The 16774-nt window shown below is 32.2% G+C and overlaps 1 protein-coding gene and 1 pseudogene across 1 annotated transcript; one reads left to right on the top strand and one right to left on the bottom strand.

Annotated features, from left to right (window-relative positions):
- Nucleotides 1-7227, top strand: part of LOC127732252 (uncharacterized) — a 29773-nt pseudogene extending 22546 nt beyond the window's left edge.
- A 1451-nt stretch (nt 7228-8678) lies between these two features.
- Nucleotides 8679-16359, bottom strand: LOC127732251 (uncharacterized). Its single transcript, XM_052241332.1, has 2 exons — nt 14650-16359; nt 8679-8687 (listed from the first exon to the last, which is right to left on the bottom strand). The coding sequence occupies exons 1-2, from the start codon at nt 16357-16359 to the stop codon at nt 8679-8681; spliced, it is 1719 nt and encodes a 572-aa protein (XP_052097292.1).
- Nucleotides 16360-16774: the final 415 nt, after the last annotated feature.

Raw genomic sequence — 16774 nt, 5'->3', positions numbered from 1 at the left:
ACGAATCTTCCTCACTTTGTTGGTCGAATGGCAAAGGTAAGTCACGTATTTTATATAACAGAAAATTCCCTCTTCGGAAATGTGCGAACATCATAGTTTTTCTTTCAATTATAGAGTTTGGTGTGGAATAAGATTTATGCAGATATTATTTGTACCTTCTAGCATGCAAACTTTTTCATTTTCGAGCGCACTAGAGGTTAAGCAATCAACAATCAATCAATCAATCTATTTTGAGTGAAATTTTTATGTATACAATTATCATATGTATATACGGACTTGTGTTTCACTTTATTTCAAATATCAACACCAAAAAACATTGTTAAAACATTTTTGAGCATACGGAGAAGTTACCAGATAACGTTATGTCTCTTCTTGACGTATAAAGCTTTTATCCCGCAATCAACCAACTATTACACAAATAAAAAAACAGAAAATATGTTTTTACTTTATTTTTTTTCTACAAATAGAGTCTCCTGTTACTCCTCATCCTTAGAGAACAAACGGTTATGTAAATAAATATTTCTTTTATTGTAACAGTTTTTGTTGGGGTTCTCTTCGCGGTCCGCGTTTTTAAACTATGTCGGTTTCTCTGAAAAATCAGAGACAACTTTTTGGATTCAAAATATTAAACTTTAAAGTTGCGGATGTAAATTGCATGATAAAAACAATGAATTTATGTACATTGTCGGAAATGGCTCGGCGAGCCTCGCATTTCGTTTTGTTTCTTACGCCCGTACAAATTAATTTTATAAGCTCCGACAAAGTACACATATTCTACATAAATAGAAAAGAACGGATATTTGGTATCCATCCATAACATAAAATCAGAACATGCACAACACAAAACAAAAAACAAACGCAAAGTAATAGCGCTTTTATTGCTGGTCTTCATCTCTAAATTAAATTGAATTCTCCAACACGGAGCAAAAAAACACATCTCATTGCAAGTTTTACGGCCCCTAGCACCAGTTTAAGAGGAAGTTATTTGCAAACTGACGATCTCGACACAAATTCGTGTACCAAGCTAGGAAAATGGCAGTTGTTTTTCACTAGTTCCGTAGACAGCGTTTGATTTTGTCAGTTTATATAGACTTCCTCTTTTTAGTTTGCCTTGAAGATCATTATTTTTTTATACTTCTTTAGTATAGTAAACCATTTTATTTACCTTTTTCTTTGGTCTTTTTCTGTAGTTGTCTCATTGACCCATTAAACATCGCATTATTTGTATATATATTTGTTAAATCGAGTATATATAAATGGTTCTTCCTAAAGTCTTACTTGTAAGTTTATATACACGTTTTATTGCAGGCTGTGAATAAAGTTGACCAACTAACAACACATGTCACCGGAGTTTTAGCCCATGGACAAAATAAATTTTCACCTTTCTCGACTGGAACCAATATGCGCATGACTCTAATCTGACCATGAATATCCTTATGCTAATTCTTTACCAGATTTCAAAACTTATGGTAAGTAAGACACTTCACAATTTAAACATCTGATCTGTCATTACATATGAGACCGCCGGTGGGGTGGGGGTAAGCACTCCATTATATACAAAGTGATAGGACGTGCCGCTGGAATTGGTCACATTTTCCAGCTTGAAAATATGTGAATAGGTTGGAAAACTATCGGAAATAAATTATAAGGTAAATAGAGTTCCCATTACTTGTTATATGAAACGCCCTGTATTTTTTCATAGCCAAAAGTCTCGCCGTAAGTAAACATTACATATGGAATCGCCGAGTCTCAGATTTGAGCTCTAAGCTGAAAAATTAAAATTTCATCCATTATCACGGAATTTGTTTTTCGTCCACTTTTCCAACACAAAACCATACCAATATGAGGAAAAGTTACATTTATCCTAGGCAATAGATGGAAAGTAATATTTTTGAAATCATCGAAACTATATGTAAAGGGTGGGGTTTCAGATCCCAATCGGCACACCATATCAATTAAGTATTGAAGTGGTCCCCCGAGTTTTACTGTGATCCACATTTCTACATATCTTTTTAATTTGTAGAAAAAAAATTAATTTATACCCCCAAACAAATAAGTTCGTCTGATATATATAATTTAAAAAACTGAGATTGTGCTATTTGAATGGTTAAATGTTATATTTAACATATATCCATTGTAACTTGTTGCATTTGAAAACCAGTTGCTGTGCCCTCAAAAAAGTTTTATGTAAATCCGTAATTCTTCTTCATCATTGCGATTCAATATTTTGAATACAATCTTTATTAATTCATTAAACAAACTTGATTTATCCATAAATTGAATTTATTTTTATGATATATGTTTATCATTTTATAATCTCACTGCATTTTCATTTTCGGTCCGAATTGTCTTCTTCATAGACACTGGTTTAATCATTTATAAAGTAGCAACTCTCTTCTCATTCTTTGTCTGAATCGGCCTATCCGAGTTGACTTTGTAGACGGTTAGAGATGACCTATTGACGGTCTGAGTTATCCTGCACCACTTCACATCCACGGATTTATATAACGAGCCCTTAAGGATCGCACAAATTCACAAATCCTTACGATTTGGTTATTTTTACGACCGTTTTAATAGTTTTAATGAATTGTTATGGAGCCATTTACGGAATATTACGAGTGATTATAAGACCTTTATTATAAAACGATGTGGTTAAAGGGTTAAAACTGTGGTAAGATACGATACTGAAGTAATTTTATAATTTCTGTCCTTGTAGGGTAACAAGTTACCGCCTATTTTGTACTTGCAAGCAGATAATTGTTGGCGAGAAAATAAAAATCGATATGTACTGGGTTTTTGTGAACTCCTTGTTCACCAACGCATTTTCAATGAGGTAAGTTGCAATTTACAAATTATTGCGATTCTTGTTACTTCATTTTCAGAGGCTGTTACCCGTCGGTGGTGTGGGTTTATGGGCGTGTGCACCCTTAATCGTGAAAATGTATTTTAATTTAATTCTTTCCTCTGCTATGCAAATTTGTTTGGGTCTTCCCTCTTCACTTCAAATCTGGATCTGCTTCGCTATTTTTATAAGCTTTTAATGTGTTAATACTAGTATTGTTCAAGAAATAAATATTATGTTTTGCTCTATTTAAACGGTGTGGTTATTGCACTATTTAAAACGGTTTGGTTTAAGGGTTAAAACTGTGGTAAGTGTTAAGTATAATTGCATAGGCAGATCCTATACCGGGGAGGGGGTTGTATGATTATAAGGGCGTGTGCCCCATAAATCCCGGAAAATGTAATACATGAAAATTGTATCATCATTTCGCGAGAAATAAATACAATCATTTGCTTTGATTTAATGGGGTTTTTTTTCATGAGGAGGGACTAATTATAAACATTTGAAGATAAATGTAGGGCTAAGGTTGAAAAACGCAGCCTCTTGTCATATAATATATCCAACATATAATCTGTGACATCTTAATAAGATATTAAACGATTAATTCCACAAATAAAGATGCTAACCACATGGGGTCATTCAAATCAAGTAGATAAAAGGAACAGTGCACTGTATATACACATATCTTACCAGACAATGAAAATATATGATCAATTGACACATTAATTAGTGCCTATCCATTAAAATAACCTCTGTGAAATTGCACACATGTATCATTGATTATAATAGTGAACATGCTAATGGTACGTCTGTCTGTAAAACATTCATTTAGAAGACCCCCTTTTTGGGATACTTTTGGGGGACTTTTGGTTAAACATGTAAGTTACGAGGTTTTAGCATGGACGTAAAATACTTCTATGATTTTAGTTAGAATTATGTTTCCCAGTGATAATTATATTGAATAGAAACCATTTATATCTTAATGATTTAGATGGAGCTCCTTTCTAACCAGAAAGTTAACACATATATATTGTAATATGCTATTCGCTCAGTTTGTATACACCCGTTTACAAGACGTATTATGGTATACCGCTGTCCTTCAGTCCGTCCGTCCGTCCGTTGTCAACATGTCGGACAATAACAATCTGCATCAAACTTTGGTAAATTGTAAATATCTGTGTCGACGTGAGCTCTCTTTCGATTTTTATAAATTTTAGAATTTACGTTTTCAAGTTAAAGGGGTTTTATCCATTTAAAAGGGGTATTTCCCAGTTTTCGGACAATTACTGTAAAATGCTTCGAGCATTTTTCACGAAACTTTGGTGAAGTGTTTATATCTATTGAAGTATGCTCCCGTTCAATTTTCATAAATTTTACCGTTCACGCTTCCGAGTTGTGGGATTTTATTCATAAAAAGGGGGGATTTTTCAGTTTTCGGACAACAACTCAAAATTGCTTAGTGCAGATTCATGAAACTTTGATGGCTGGTTTGTATCTGTTAATATAACATCCCTTAATGGTTTTTGATAAATTAATAATATGACATTTAGGAGGACTGGAACTTAAAATGCTACGGGCGTATCACGCGCTATTGGCGCAGCTCTTTATTCACATACATGTATTGTTTACTGCCTTTTAATAAGATGGGTATGGTCAACTCTTATTATACAAGGAATACTATTTCATCATGATGAACCTGATTTTAAATTGAAACAATTTAGCATTTTACACACTAATGATTTAGTTTTTTCTAGCATTAAAAGTTAGCGTATTTAAATCACCAACTACTGTACTGTTACGAATAGCAAATTTTCTTTTCAGGTGCATTTATCATTTTTACCAGTTGGACATACACACGAAGATGTGGATGCTGCTTTTAGTCGAATAGCTGAAACTCTTCGTAGGAATGATGCTGAAACTATGCCTCGTCTAAAGGAGATGCTTCCGAACGTTAAGGATGTTGAAGCCATTTATGACATTCGTTCATGGATAACATCAAGCCTTAACGACATTCGAAAGCATACTAAACCTTTGCATTATAAGTTTATCCGGAATTTAGCAACAAATAATGTGAAAATGCAATACAAAGCTTTCCAAGACAGCGAATGGAAAACAGAACATGGCATTATTCAACTCATTTCTGGAAGACCAAATTTACCAAAGGGAATACCGAAAGTTATCAATCCTCAGTTTGAGAAGATAGACGTAAATAAAATAAAATCTAGAATACCACAGTGGCAATGTCTTTTCACTGATCAAATAGAACATACGGAGAAACAGTGGTGGGGCGGATTTCTTGCTCATCTAGAAAAAATTAGAGACAGCTTGCCCTACAGAAGGACAAAAGTTTTATCAAAGGCAAAATGGATTCTTCCGTTGTTACCCAAACAACAATTGAAAAAACAAGGGCCCTCGGTTGATCAAGACATTCCAGCAGAATTAAGGAGATTATTGGAAAATGAGCGAGAGGAGTGTTCTGTAAGTCTGTCTAGTTCTTATTTATGGAAGGTTCCACATTTTTCTTTTAACATATTAATTAATTTAATCTCCAGTTTCATTGTATAAAAATAAAAAAATAAAAAAAAAGGCAGGCCATCACAATATAAATAATGCTTTCAGTCGAAGTGATAAATTTGTCCGTATATTTTGCTTTCCATAGGACACACAAACACTATATATACGTCACGAAATAAAAATCGAAGGAACAGCGCTCTCATTGTTGTTCATCTGAAAATGACAGTGACCCTTCAACATGGAGCAAAATTTTAAAAAAAACATTCATCTCGCTCCAACTTCAGAACAACTCATATACATTATAACATTTGTTTCTGAGGAAATCATTGCAATATTAAGAGGTCGATCACGCTACACAATGTGACATGGGTGTTTTTTCTCGCTCCCGTCTTCTGTATTATGTTTACTCAAAGATCACTTATTTAAAAATCTGCGTTCGATGTTATTTAGAAACGTGACCTGTTCAAACCTGTTTAACTTTGGCTACATGAACTCTTACATTTCAGGTGCAAGTACAGCCAAAACAACAAAAAAGGAAACCAAAAGGAAACAGAAAAGAATCAGAAGGTATTATGTTATTTGTATTTTATTTTATCATTTGAGAAATTTTAATGTATATTGGAAGGTAGGAATGTCCTTTACCGTCAGTCGTCATACGGACATTTCCGGCTACCGTTAGCGTCAAATTGGTAAAAAGTTTAACTTGATTTGTCGGAGGTCTCAAATAACAAACGTTAACGTTATTTTTGGAAAATAAGGTAATGTGATTCGTCAAAATCAGTTGATTTTTTTTATCGTCTGAAAGAAAGTGTACATTTTATCGTCATGCACCAAAAATTATTGTTTACGACATTTGGCAAGAATTTTTACCGTGATTCGTCATGAAGGTACCGCCATTACGACCCTCATATTGATATCTTCAAGTTAAAGAAAAAAAGGATGAATATGCATTAAGCAAAATTATGTTAATATATCGTTTCTTCTATTACAGAGAAAACATGCCAAGGAAAGAAAAGGAAGAAGAATATAATAAAAGAAATTACCAGAAAAATTTACTCTTCATATATTTATTTTATTGAAACTAAAATTTATTACCAAAAACATAGATTATACTTAGCGATATATTTTCTTTTAGAATCTTTGTTCATGTATTTTTTGATAGACGAATATTTGTATTTAGTGCTGGTTTTTTACCTCAAAATATTTCTAAGTATTTGGGAAAGAATTGTTACATCACATATCTATCCTTCTATTTCAAACCAACTTATATATTATTCAGACAGTTGTCAGTTGTAATTACAAGCTCCGAACACATTTGAAATGTTTCATTAACATGATTAATAAAATCCAAAGTTGTTTTATTCTCCAAAAATATCTTAGTAGTTACTTATTGATAACATATAAGAGACTCAGATTGATTGGAAGGACATTAAATCCCAGTTGTTTCTTTTTGTCATCTTTGTTTTGCTTTTTTATTATCTGCCTTTTATTCGTTGTGATATTGATGATTTTCTTTTAATAACAAGAGTCAATACAAAGAACTCATTTAAGAAAGAAACTACATGATCATTTTCCTTTTTTGGTTTAAGGACCAGTTTATGAGTATCAAAAATACTAATGGGTTTTTATTGTTTGGTTGTTTTTTTTTCAATGAATAAGAAAATACATGAATATTTGGTCTAAAGACCAGAATGATATATATGTATAACGTTTGGGCAACTTTCTTTTTGGTCGAAAGACCAGAATATTTCTTCAATACATTTGCGGACTAACGTTTTGCTATTTATTAAGATTTTGTTGATGGGTGTTAATTTTTTTTAATGTCACTTATCCAGTTTTGGTCTTACGACCAGATTAAAAATGTTATGCTATGTGTGTATGTTTAAAATGGTCTTTGGGCCAGTTTAATGAAGGAGACATTTCATACTAAATTTACAAGATATTGTAAAAGATGTACAAGTTCCATAGCCAATATGAAAAATTTAACACTTCAGATGGTAATAAAGTATTAAAGAAGCATTTAATGCATTAAATCGATCATAAATTGGTCTAAAACCCATAGTTTCGTAGCAGGAAATTATAAAAATACGTTTAAAAAAGCATTGTTAAACCGTTCGAACTATAGTGTAATGGAGTGGTAAACAAAGGTAAAAAAGGAAAAGAATGGATTTTCCCTTTTAGAAATGGAACTAGTTATATGCTTTTATTAAAGCAAAGGAAAGAGGAAAAAGAGAGAAAGGCTTTGAAAAAGCAGAAAGAAGTTCAAACTTTGACTATGGAAATTCAAAAATATGGAGGGTTGTGGTTAAATTTGAAAGATTTAAAGCAAAAAATGTAATAGAAGTGAAGATAAATCAGAAGCTGTTAAAACACAAATTAAATTTCACAAAAACGTTTTAAAAACAAACACTGATGACAAAACATTGTTCCAGTTTTCTACAAATAATATAGTTTAATTTTGAAGAACTATTATCTCATTTAAAGATATTAATTAAATTTTCAAGTCATTCAAAAGAGAAGGAGAATGAAGAAGATTTTTCAAATGATAATGAACATTTTAGAATAAAATCTCCAAGTGATAGATTTATTTTCATGGAAAAACAAAAGTAGAAAATTTTACAAAAAATCTGTCTTATAAAAAAAAAGAAAAGGAAAGATCAAAATGTAAATGTATCTTAAGAACCTGTTCCAAAAGAGGCACGAGGAAAGGAGTGTTCAGTAATAATTTTTGTTATTTCATGTAATAATACTATTATTAGTACTAATAATATCAAACAATTGATTATTTAAATGTTCTTTTGAATATATATTGGAACAGGTTTAGTTTAGAATATAATTTTCAACTCTTGTTTAGCATGTTAATTTTGCATGTAAAACAATAATGGTGATGAAAATAAGTGATCAATCTCTGAACTTGCCACAACCTGGACCAACATTTTATAGTTAAATGCATGGATTAGTTTATTATTCAGTAAATGATAAGTAAAGAATAGAAAAAAAACGAATAATGTTTCAAGAACCTAATTCAATTTTCTTTAAATTCAAGGGTCGGTCAGTTGAATGATTCACTAAATTGTTGCTTGTGTTTATAAGAGGTTATGGGAAATAACTAAATGCATGTTTATTAACTTAACATTTATGTATGTTTTGGATGGGGAGTTATCTAACTGGCAATCAAACTGCATCTTCTTATGTTTATATAAACATATATCATGATGAAAATAAAATAGAAAGAATTTCTTGTTAATAAAATCTTAAGCAAGTATTATAAATTAGTTTTTGATTTAAGCCACCCTCTTTTTGAGAATTGAATATAAAGAAATTAATATTCCTGAAAAATCATATCAGTATATACATGAACATAGCCCTTGGAAATCTCACAATGTTTTGGTTCAGTAGACAGCATGTTGAAGTACAGGATGTTATTGGTTATTAAAAAGAAATATCCACATTTAGATTTGAAAATTGATATTTGCTCTATCTTTAGTTAGATTTAGTTTGAATGTAACATTTAGTATTAAGAGCAAATGCTTTTTAGCTAGGCCAGTCAAAATATCTATTGGATAGGACTTGTGAATCAGCATATAATAAATCAGTTATTGAAACTTAGTACCACACCACATCATGACAACATGCTCTCTTTGAGATTATGTACAGTTTTTAAGCAACGGAAAATTTTAAAAGCTGTGTATTATCAATAAAATCAGTGAAGGTTCTTTATTGATAGCAGTAATGAAATATGCATCATTAGCAATGAAAAGATGGATTAAAGACCATTATTTTGATACCAAGATTGTCAAGAGTTATAAAAGAAAAGGTGTTTTTTTTCGGGGAAATTGACTAAGTGTCGGCCATCTTGATTCAAAACGGCCGCCATTTTCCCTGTCAAACATATATATTTATCATGATCATGCCTACTGACATTTCACAATGTTGAATTTCAAATTTCATCCTAAAACATTGCACAGTTTAAGAGATATGATCATTTTGGTTTGTTTTCTTGTCAATAAAAGCTGTTTTATGGTAATATGATGTCAAAATTTGTCAGAGGATCTGCACTGACAGATGGCAGGCATCAGGTGTTATAAATATAAAACATTAATGCCTGCATAAAGAATTTCCCCCTTAAACTTGACTCCATAAAAATACACCTATCCAAGGAAAATCTAAGGAGACTGCAGCTATCAAGGTTGCAGGAGCTGTCAGCTGAGAAGGGCGACTCACTTGAAATAATCCAGAGGTAATTATTTCAGAATTGATAATTGTATACTTAATCCATCAGGCCTGATCAACATGGAATTTCAATACTATATTTGGAAGAAGAAGAGGATAAAATATATAAGAAGATGTGGTATGAGTGCCAATGAGACAACTTTCCATCCAAGTCGGAATTTGTATAAGTAAACCATAATAGGTCAAAGTACGGTCTTCAAAACGGAGTCTTGGCTCACATTGTGTTTTATGGTTTACAGTAAATGATAAACTATTGATTAATAAAAAACTATTTGGGGTTGTGTATATCCCCCTCCTTGAGAATAGATCATACAGTGATGTTTATATGTTTAGTGAAATTGAAAATGTTATTGTTGATCTGTTTGTTTGATGATTTAAATACACATTTCAATTATGTTAATGAATATGTTGTTATTGTTAATAATATAATTGATGTTTGCAATGTTCTCAATGCTGATTAAACTTTTCTCAATAATTTGCATATATTAGAAGAATGTGGAATTTCAGTTATAAAGAAAATCACACAAAAAATGTAAAGTTTACAAATATGGCAAATGTCTAGTATAACTATGTAGAAGTTAATAACTTTTCTTTGCAAATGGTGGAGTGGGAAGCAATAGATGTATTGTTCATTCAACATGTAATAATTCAGTTCAAATTTTTTTGCAAACATTGGTGTAAGGCAGGGTAAATATTGTCGCCTCTCTTATTTTCCTCAATGATCTCACCGAGTTTATGTCACCTGCTTACAGTGGTTTAAATGATGTTTGTCAAATCTATTAATTGATAACGATGGTATTGAAGTTTATTTCAAATTGTATTTGTTATTATATGCTGATGACACTGTCATCTTTGCTGAATTGCAATGTATTTATATTGTGAAACATGGAAAGTTAAAGTAAATACAGCAAAAACTATCATTGTTACATTAAATTACCTTTAGTTTCTGAAATTCTAAGAACAGAGTTTAAAATCAAATGTTCTAGAGTTTGTTAATGCAGTGAATAGACGTTTGCGCATAAAAAAACTCTGAACAATCACTAACGCTGCGTCTTTAAACCAGGTGATGAAAGTAGCTGTCAATTTGAAACTACAACATGCCTATAGTCTTTGATGTTACGGGTGGAGATGGTTTTCTTTATAGGTAATATCGAGGGGTTAATGCCAAAACCACGTATGTGAATATTTCAACATTTTGGGAAATCAAAAAAACATAAATTTTCAATTATCCTTTGAATAAAATGCTTGAAATTTTATAGTTATGTAAAATAAAGAATAGTTAATAAAATTTCATCTCCCCTCTAGTGGTAATTATTATTTTATGGATAATTTAATTGATTTACACTATAAATTTTGCTTGCACAATGTATTTGTTTTGATTAATACCAGATGTCAATGCCATTACAGAGTACTAAGGTGTAACACTTTCTGCTGATAAATTTATTGATATATTAAACAGATGTTTGCAAGCGTAAACATACTACAGTAAGATAATTTGTTTTGGCAGTTCAAAACTATTAATATAATAATAGTTGTGTCGTACAATTGTGTAGTACGTGAAGATAATTGACCATAGCATTACAAAAACAATATATGTATTTATAGTGAAAAATGGATAAGCAAATTATAGAAATATAAGACTTTCTGCAAAGTAATATTTTTTTAAAAGAAATAAAAATAAAAATGACTACAAAATGCATGAAAAGTTACTTTCATTTGGCATAAAAAAAAATGTCAAAATTCCTAGAAAAGTTAACATAAACTACATTGTTTTAAGTTTTATCTTTAAAATAGAAAGTTTAATAAAAAGAAAACAATCAATTCATAATCACAAGTTTTCAAATGATTGTTTCTTTATCAAATCCAAGTGTATGTATTCATGTTAGCTTACAAAAAGACATAATACATAAAAACACTGCTTAATAACAATGAATTATGCTTGACATATGAAAAACATAACTATTAAACACTTATTACTTTTAACATGTTTAAGTTTAGTATAATTACATTTAAAATGTTCAACTTTGTTGTAAAATATCAGTATGTATCATGATTTCTTTTTTATTTTTACATTAAATGAAAATAACACTTTATTAATTTCGTGCGTCAAAATAATAATAATATGAATGATTTGTTTTAAAACATTTAATTCATGTTTACATTCACTGAAACAAATTATAATTATCTTAACAAGATGATAATGCTTAAAGCTTGCAGAAAACTTTATGCAAGTTAAAATCGGAAAATGTTTATCATAAATTTATAACTTTATAAAAATCATATCTTTAATTGATAAAATTACTTTATTTTAGAAAAGTGCTTGGCAACATACAGAAAAAGTCTTAGTTAAAATTTATTTGTACATAAATCGTAACCTAAATGCTAACTTAAAATCTTTTTAATATTATGTACTAATATCAGTTTCTGTTGTATAAAACTTTATTAAGAAGAGGGCAGCTGTCACTTTCATTCCTGTTCAGTATCAGATTTCTCTTCCTCTACATCTGTTTCAGCAAGTGTGTCTTCAATGTTGCTATTTGATGGCAGGGACTTGTGAAAGTCATGGTATTCACTTGGAATAATGCCCTTTTTACACAGACTGACTAAGTCCTTCTTCTTAGCAGCTGAAATTTGTTGTCTGGATGTATATTTTTTGGGAAGTACATTGTCCCCGGTTTGACGTCCCCTCTTACTAGTTGAACTGACTTTGAGAATTCTGAAGTCTTTATCGAAGTCATTTTTAAACTGAATACTATCAGGATATGCTTTCGTGTATCTGAGCCATTTGGTATTCAGCCAGTTAACTTTCTCCCCATTTACGTCATCTTTTCTGTATTTCATAGTTTTTTTTGTTAGCTTCTTAAAGTTGTAAATGTCTCCAAATTTTAATGGTACAACCATGTATGGGTCTTTCTTCCGTGCCATTCTTACCAATGTTGCCCATTGTTGTGGAACATATATTTCAGTCTTCTTTTTTGCAAACTCAATGGCGGAGTGCATGCTATCGCATTCCCTTTGGGTGTGTCCACTTTCCAAAAATTTGTGGTCAATAGTATCAATAGACGGATGGTTAGTAACTGCATATAATAAGCATGTAGCTGTAAATTGGTTTCGGTTTTGTCCCGAACAAGCATCAGAATAAAAAATAACATGCTTTGCACTGCTTGGCAAAGATAACAATTGAAGATATAGGCAAGTTGCTATCTCGCACGAGCCCCTTTGAGCATCTATCTCTGACCAAAGGTAACATGTGGCATTATTATTTGCTAGATTGTAAATAGACAAGTTGTAACAGCTAAGTTTTCGCATATAATATAGTTGGCTGACTAAACTGCATGGAGTCTGCAGAACTGCTTGCAGATCGAACGTAGCAACAAAAAGTTCTTTAGAATTCTTTGCCTTTTCTTTGTCTACTCTCTTTTCTTCTCTGGCTTTTTTCTTGGTGTTTACTGAATGCTTCTTTCAACTGAGGAGTAAGGGTATCATTTTCCCTGTCTTGATAGTAACTTACGCACAGTGCACACTGATCTTTTTTGGGCACACGGAATGAGAAGTTATACTCCTCGCTGAATATTTTTCTTTATACAGCCTGACTAAATATTTCCTTTTCAGGTAATTCTTCATTGTAATGTTCCAAGTATAGTTGATACGTTCTTGTAATGTTCAAGTCAGCTCCTAAATATTTTCGGTTTGAATCTTTACGGGTGTAGTGCCCCTCTACCACAGGGAACGATTCTATATGTTTTCATACCATTTCCAGTGCATTTTTTGGTGTTTTGTTATGTGGTTCATGTTTCCCACGCTTATCTTTGCCAACAAATACTCCACCCAACTGATTTTGTAGAGCATGCTCAGCAAATGACTTGCTAATGCCTAAAGTCGTCAAGAAGTTTTTTTTGCATACTGTAATCTGCTCTCCATCCAACTTAAAGGAATACGATCTATGAACATTTCTCTTTTTCTTCACAAGTTCATTTCCTTTATCAATATAGGTTCTTGTTTTCTTTTCATTTGTATGAGTTACAATGAAATCCTTTTTCCTTTCATTGTTTTCAAGAGACCAAAATGCCCCGAAAAATTTGAAGTCGTTGCTCATCCTTTACATTTAAACTACATTTAAATGTACAATTGGAACAGTCTTTGAGTTTCAACGTTTTCTCCTTGATGGTGTTGCCCTTCAGGGATATATACTCTTTGCCCGAAAGTCTGAGTTTTTTCCTGATATTTTTTTTCCATGTTTCTGGCATTGCTTTTCGCTTTTTGAATAATTTCTTCTTAGGTGGGGTAATGAAATTTGGAGCTTTCCTTGGTGGTGTTCCTTTTGGCCTTCCTCTTTTTCTTTTTGGCTTCTCTGGGGTACCATTCTGTACATGTGTATACAACACATCCGAGTTTTCACTCTGCTGATTGTTGTCAATTGTTGGGCCTTCTTCATTTGATATTTCTCTGTTGATGTTTTCTGTTATTTCACTTTCTTCATGACAAGAATTGCTCTGATTTAATTGGTTCGCATTACTTGGTTTGTTTGCTGTTCCCAATTTTACACAAGCATCATAATGCTCAGGTATTGTGTTATTGGTTGAGGCTAAATAAGCCAAAGTAATCGGTTCACATGAAGAATTTTTACTGTGTTTTACTGAATGAGTTATGTCTAAAATTGTCTGATTAGACAAACTTGAAAATATTTTGACGGTCTGTCCAGTCCAGTTTGCCAAGGCTAAAGGCAAAAGATCAGCAGCTGTGTTTGTCCAGCTACCATTTACAGAAAGCTCGTCAATCTCTGTACTAAAGTCGATCCACGAAATATCTTCATCAAACGATTCAGACAAATCAGACACCGCAAAGAATCCAACATACTCCTTAGCATTATCAATAATGTGGTCACATAAGGTTCTGCGTAAAGATTGAACTGAATAAGTATTTGGTATATGTGGAAGCGTTGACTGGAAAAAACAGTTTCCATCTGCAGATACAGGTTTTCGTTGCAAACCATTTACAAAAAGTAAATCGTATAACCTTTGTTCATGATGTACTATAGCTAGTTCATTGAACGTTGCCACCTGCTCACTGATTTCCATTACTCTGCGTAGATCTATGTCTTCAGAAGATACTGTTGTGTTGTCTTTTGTTGTTCCTATCTTCTCTTGATTGTTTGCATTTGAATTATTTGTTTCGTTCAATGAATTACCTTTACCAGTTAATTGATTTTCATTGGGTGTTAATGTTGGTTTCATCTTGTTTTTATCTGACTTTGAATTGATCTTTTTCGATTGCCTATCCTTCTGATTCTTCTTCCGTTTGGCTTTTGTCTCTGTTTTTTCTGACAATAACCTGTCCATGCGTTTAGCAGAATCATCTGTTGGTGTGGATAAATTTGAATCACTGGAGTAATAATCATGTTTTGTAGGTTTAAAGGAATCTCCACTCTCATAAACTGACTCATATTCACTCTCTATCTCTTCAGTTGCTCTTTTTTGGTCATGTTTTCGTTGAAACTGTTTCAGTGGTATATTGTCGTCACTTGATTCACTATCAATATGCCAATCCATAGAATGTGGTACGCATTGTTTTAATTTCTTTGCTTTCTTTCGTCGCCTTTTAGTTTTTCCTTGGTAATGCAAGCCTAAAGCGAAAGTTCCAGATTGTGTGGTTGTAGCTTCTTGTGATGTCATCGTTATTTCCATTGAAGAAGCTTCTTCAGTGACAGTTGATTCCCCTGTTGTATTTACAGCTGAATTAGCCATTGCAGTTTCTGTTGTTGTATCTAATGTAGTAGTAATTGCAACTTCTGTGTTAGCTGTCAACTCTTCGTTGGTAGGGGCAGCTGGTGTGGTGGTACCTGCAGTTTTCATTGCATTTGCCATTGAAGGCGCCTCTACCATGGTGATTGATTCCTCTGTCGTAAATGCAGCTGCAGACGAAATTTCTGCATCAGTAGTAATTGTCTCTTTGATAGTGCAGGATTCAGCTGTGGTATTAGTTCTCATCTCTGCAGTGACGGTGCTAGATTGTGTGGTGGTAGCTTCTGTAGTTATCATTGCACATGCTGTTGAAGTAGTGTCTGTAATAGTGTTTGCTAAATCTGTTATAGTTATAACTGACACAGTATCCATTTCCACTACTTTGGTGGATATATCTTGTGTAGTATCAATGTCATCTTGTGAAATGGTTTCTGCAGTTGTCATTGCAATAACCGCTTTGTTAGTTTTATTTTGTGCAGTAGTATTTGCAGTTTTTGTGTTATCTGTCGCCTCTTTAGAAATAGTGCTATTTTGTATTCTAGCAGCTTGTGCAGAAATCATTGCACTTGCTGATACAGTCGCTTCTTTAGTAGTCATTGTTGAATCTGTCATAAGTGTAACAGGCACATAAAAAGTTGTAGTATTTTCAGCATTAGTAGTTGCAGTTTCATTGGTATTTGTCGCACCTTCAGTTGTTATGGCAGCTAGCAAGATGATAGTATCTGCAGAATTCGTAGTACTTACTGTTGTAGTAGTATCTACAGTGGTGGTTTCTGTTATTGCTGTAATGGTAGCCTCACCAGGTATCATATTGGTATTTAGTTCCCTTGTTGTTATTTCATCTTCGGTTGATGGTGTCAATACTATAGTGGTAGTGGCCAAATGTGTATCGGTAGTTTCTGAAGTTCTTGATACGGCTCTGGTTTCTTCTACAGAGGAACCAGTATTAATTTCTGTATTTGCAGTTGCTAATAACACTAAGGATGTAGTTGTCCATTCATCATCAGATGACCAATTCAATTCAGACATGTCGAAAGTCTAAAATGAATTAAAAACAAATATTTTAAATAAACAAAATGAAATTTGCCAATACATACAAATATACTTAATTAAAATGCTGATAGAATGTATTTAATATCATAATTTTGTGTCTTTTTTATATTGTAAGAATTCAACATTTAATGATAACCAAATAGCTACCTGTATATACTGCCATTAATGTGTAAACATTGTCTAGATTAAAGTCTTTAAAAGTTTGTTATACCCTCCTGTGGCATATACATAGTTTTGTTTCTCCAACGAGATATTTTAACCTTTTACTTTTTTTTTATATATTTTGCAAGACGTTTGCACAAAACATTAAGATGTGCATGTGTGCAAGATGATTGTACATAAAACCATATTTATAATTCAGACAAGAGGTTTCTATTCACCCTGAAACGGT

The sequence above is a fragment of the Mytilus californianus genome, unplaced genomic scaffold (assembly GCF_021869535.1).
Source record: "Mytilus californianus isolate M0D057914Y unplaced genomic scaffold, xbMytCali1.0.p SCAF_23, whole genome shotgun sequence".
Lineage (NCBI taxonomy): Eukaryota > Metazoa > Mollusca > Bivalvia > Mytilida > Mytilidae > Mytilus > Mytilus californianus.
Note: the sequence above shows the minus strand (reverse complement) of the source record. Positions and strands in the feature narration are given on the sequence as shown.

What these genes read in the sequence shown, in the direction of transcription:
- LOC127732251 (XM_052241332.1), bottom strand. Translation starts at nt 16,359, where the DNA reads ATGTCTGAATTGAATTGGTCATCTGATGATGAATGGACAACTACATCC.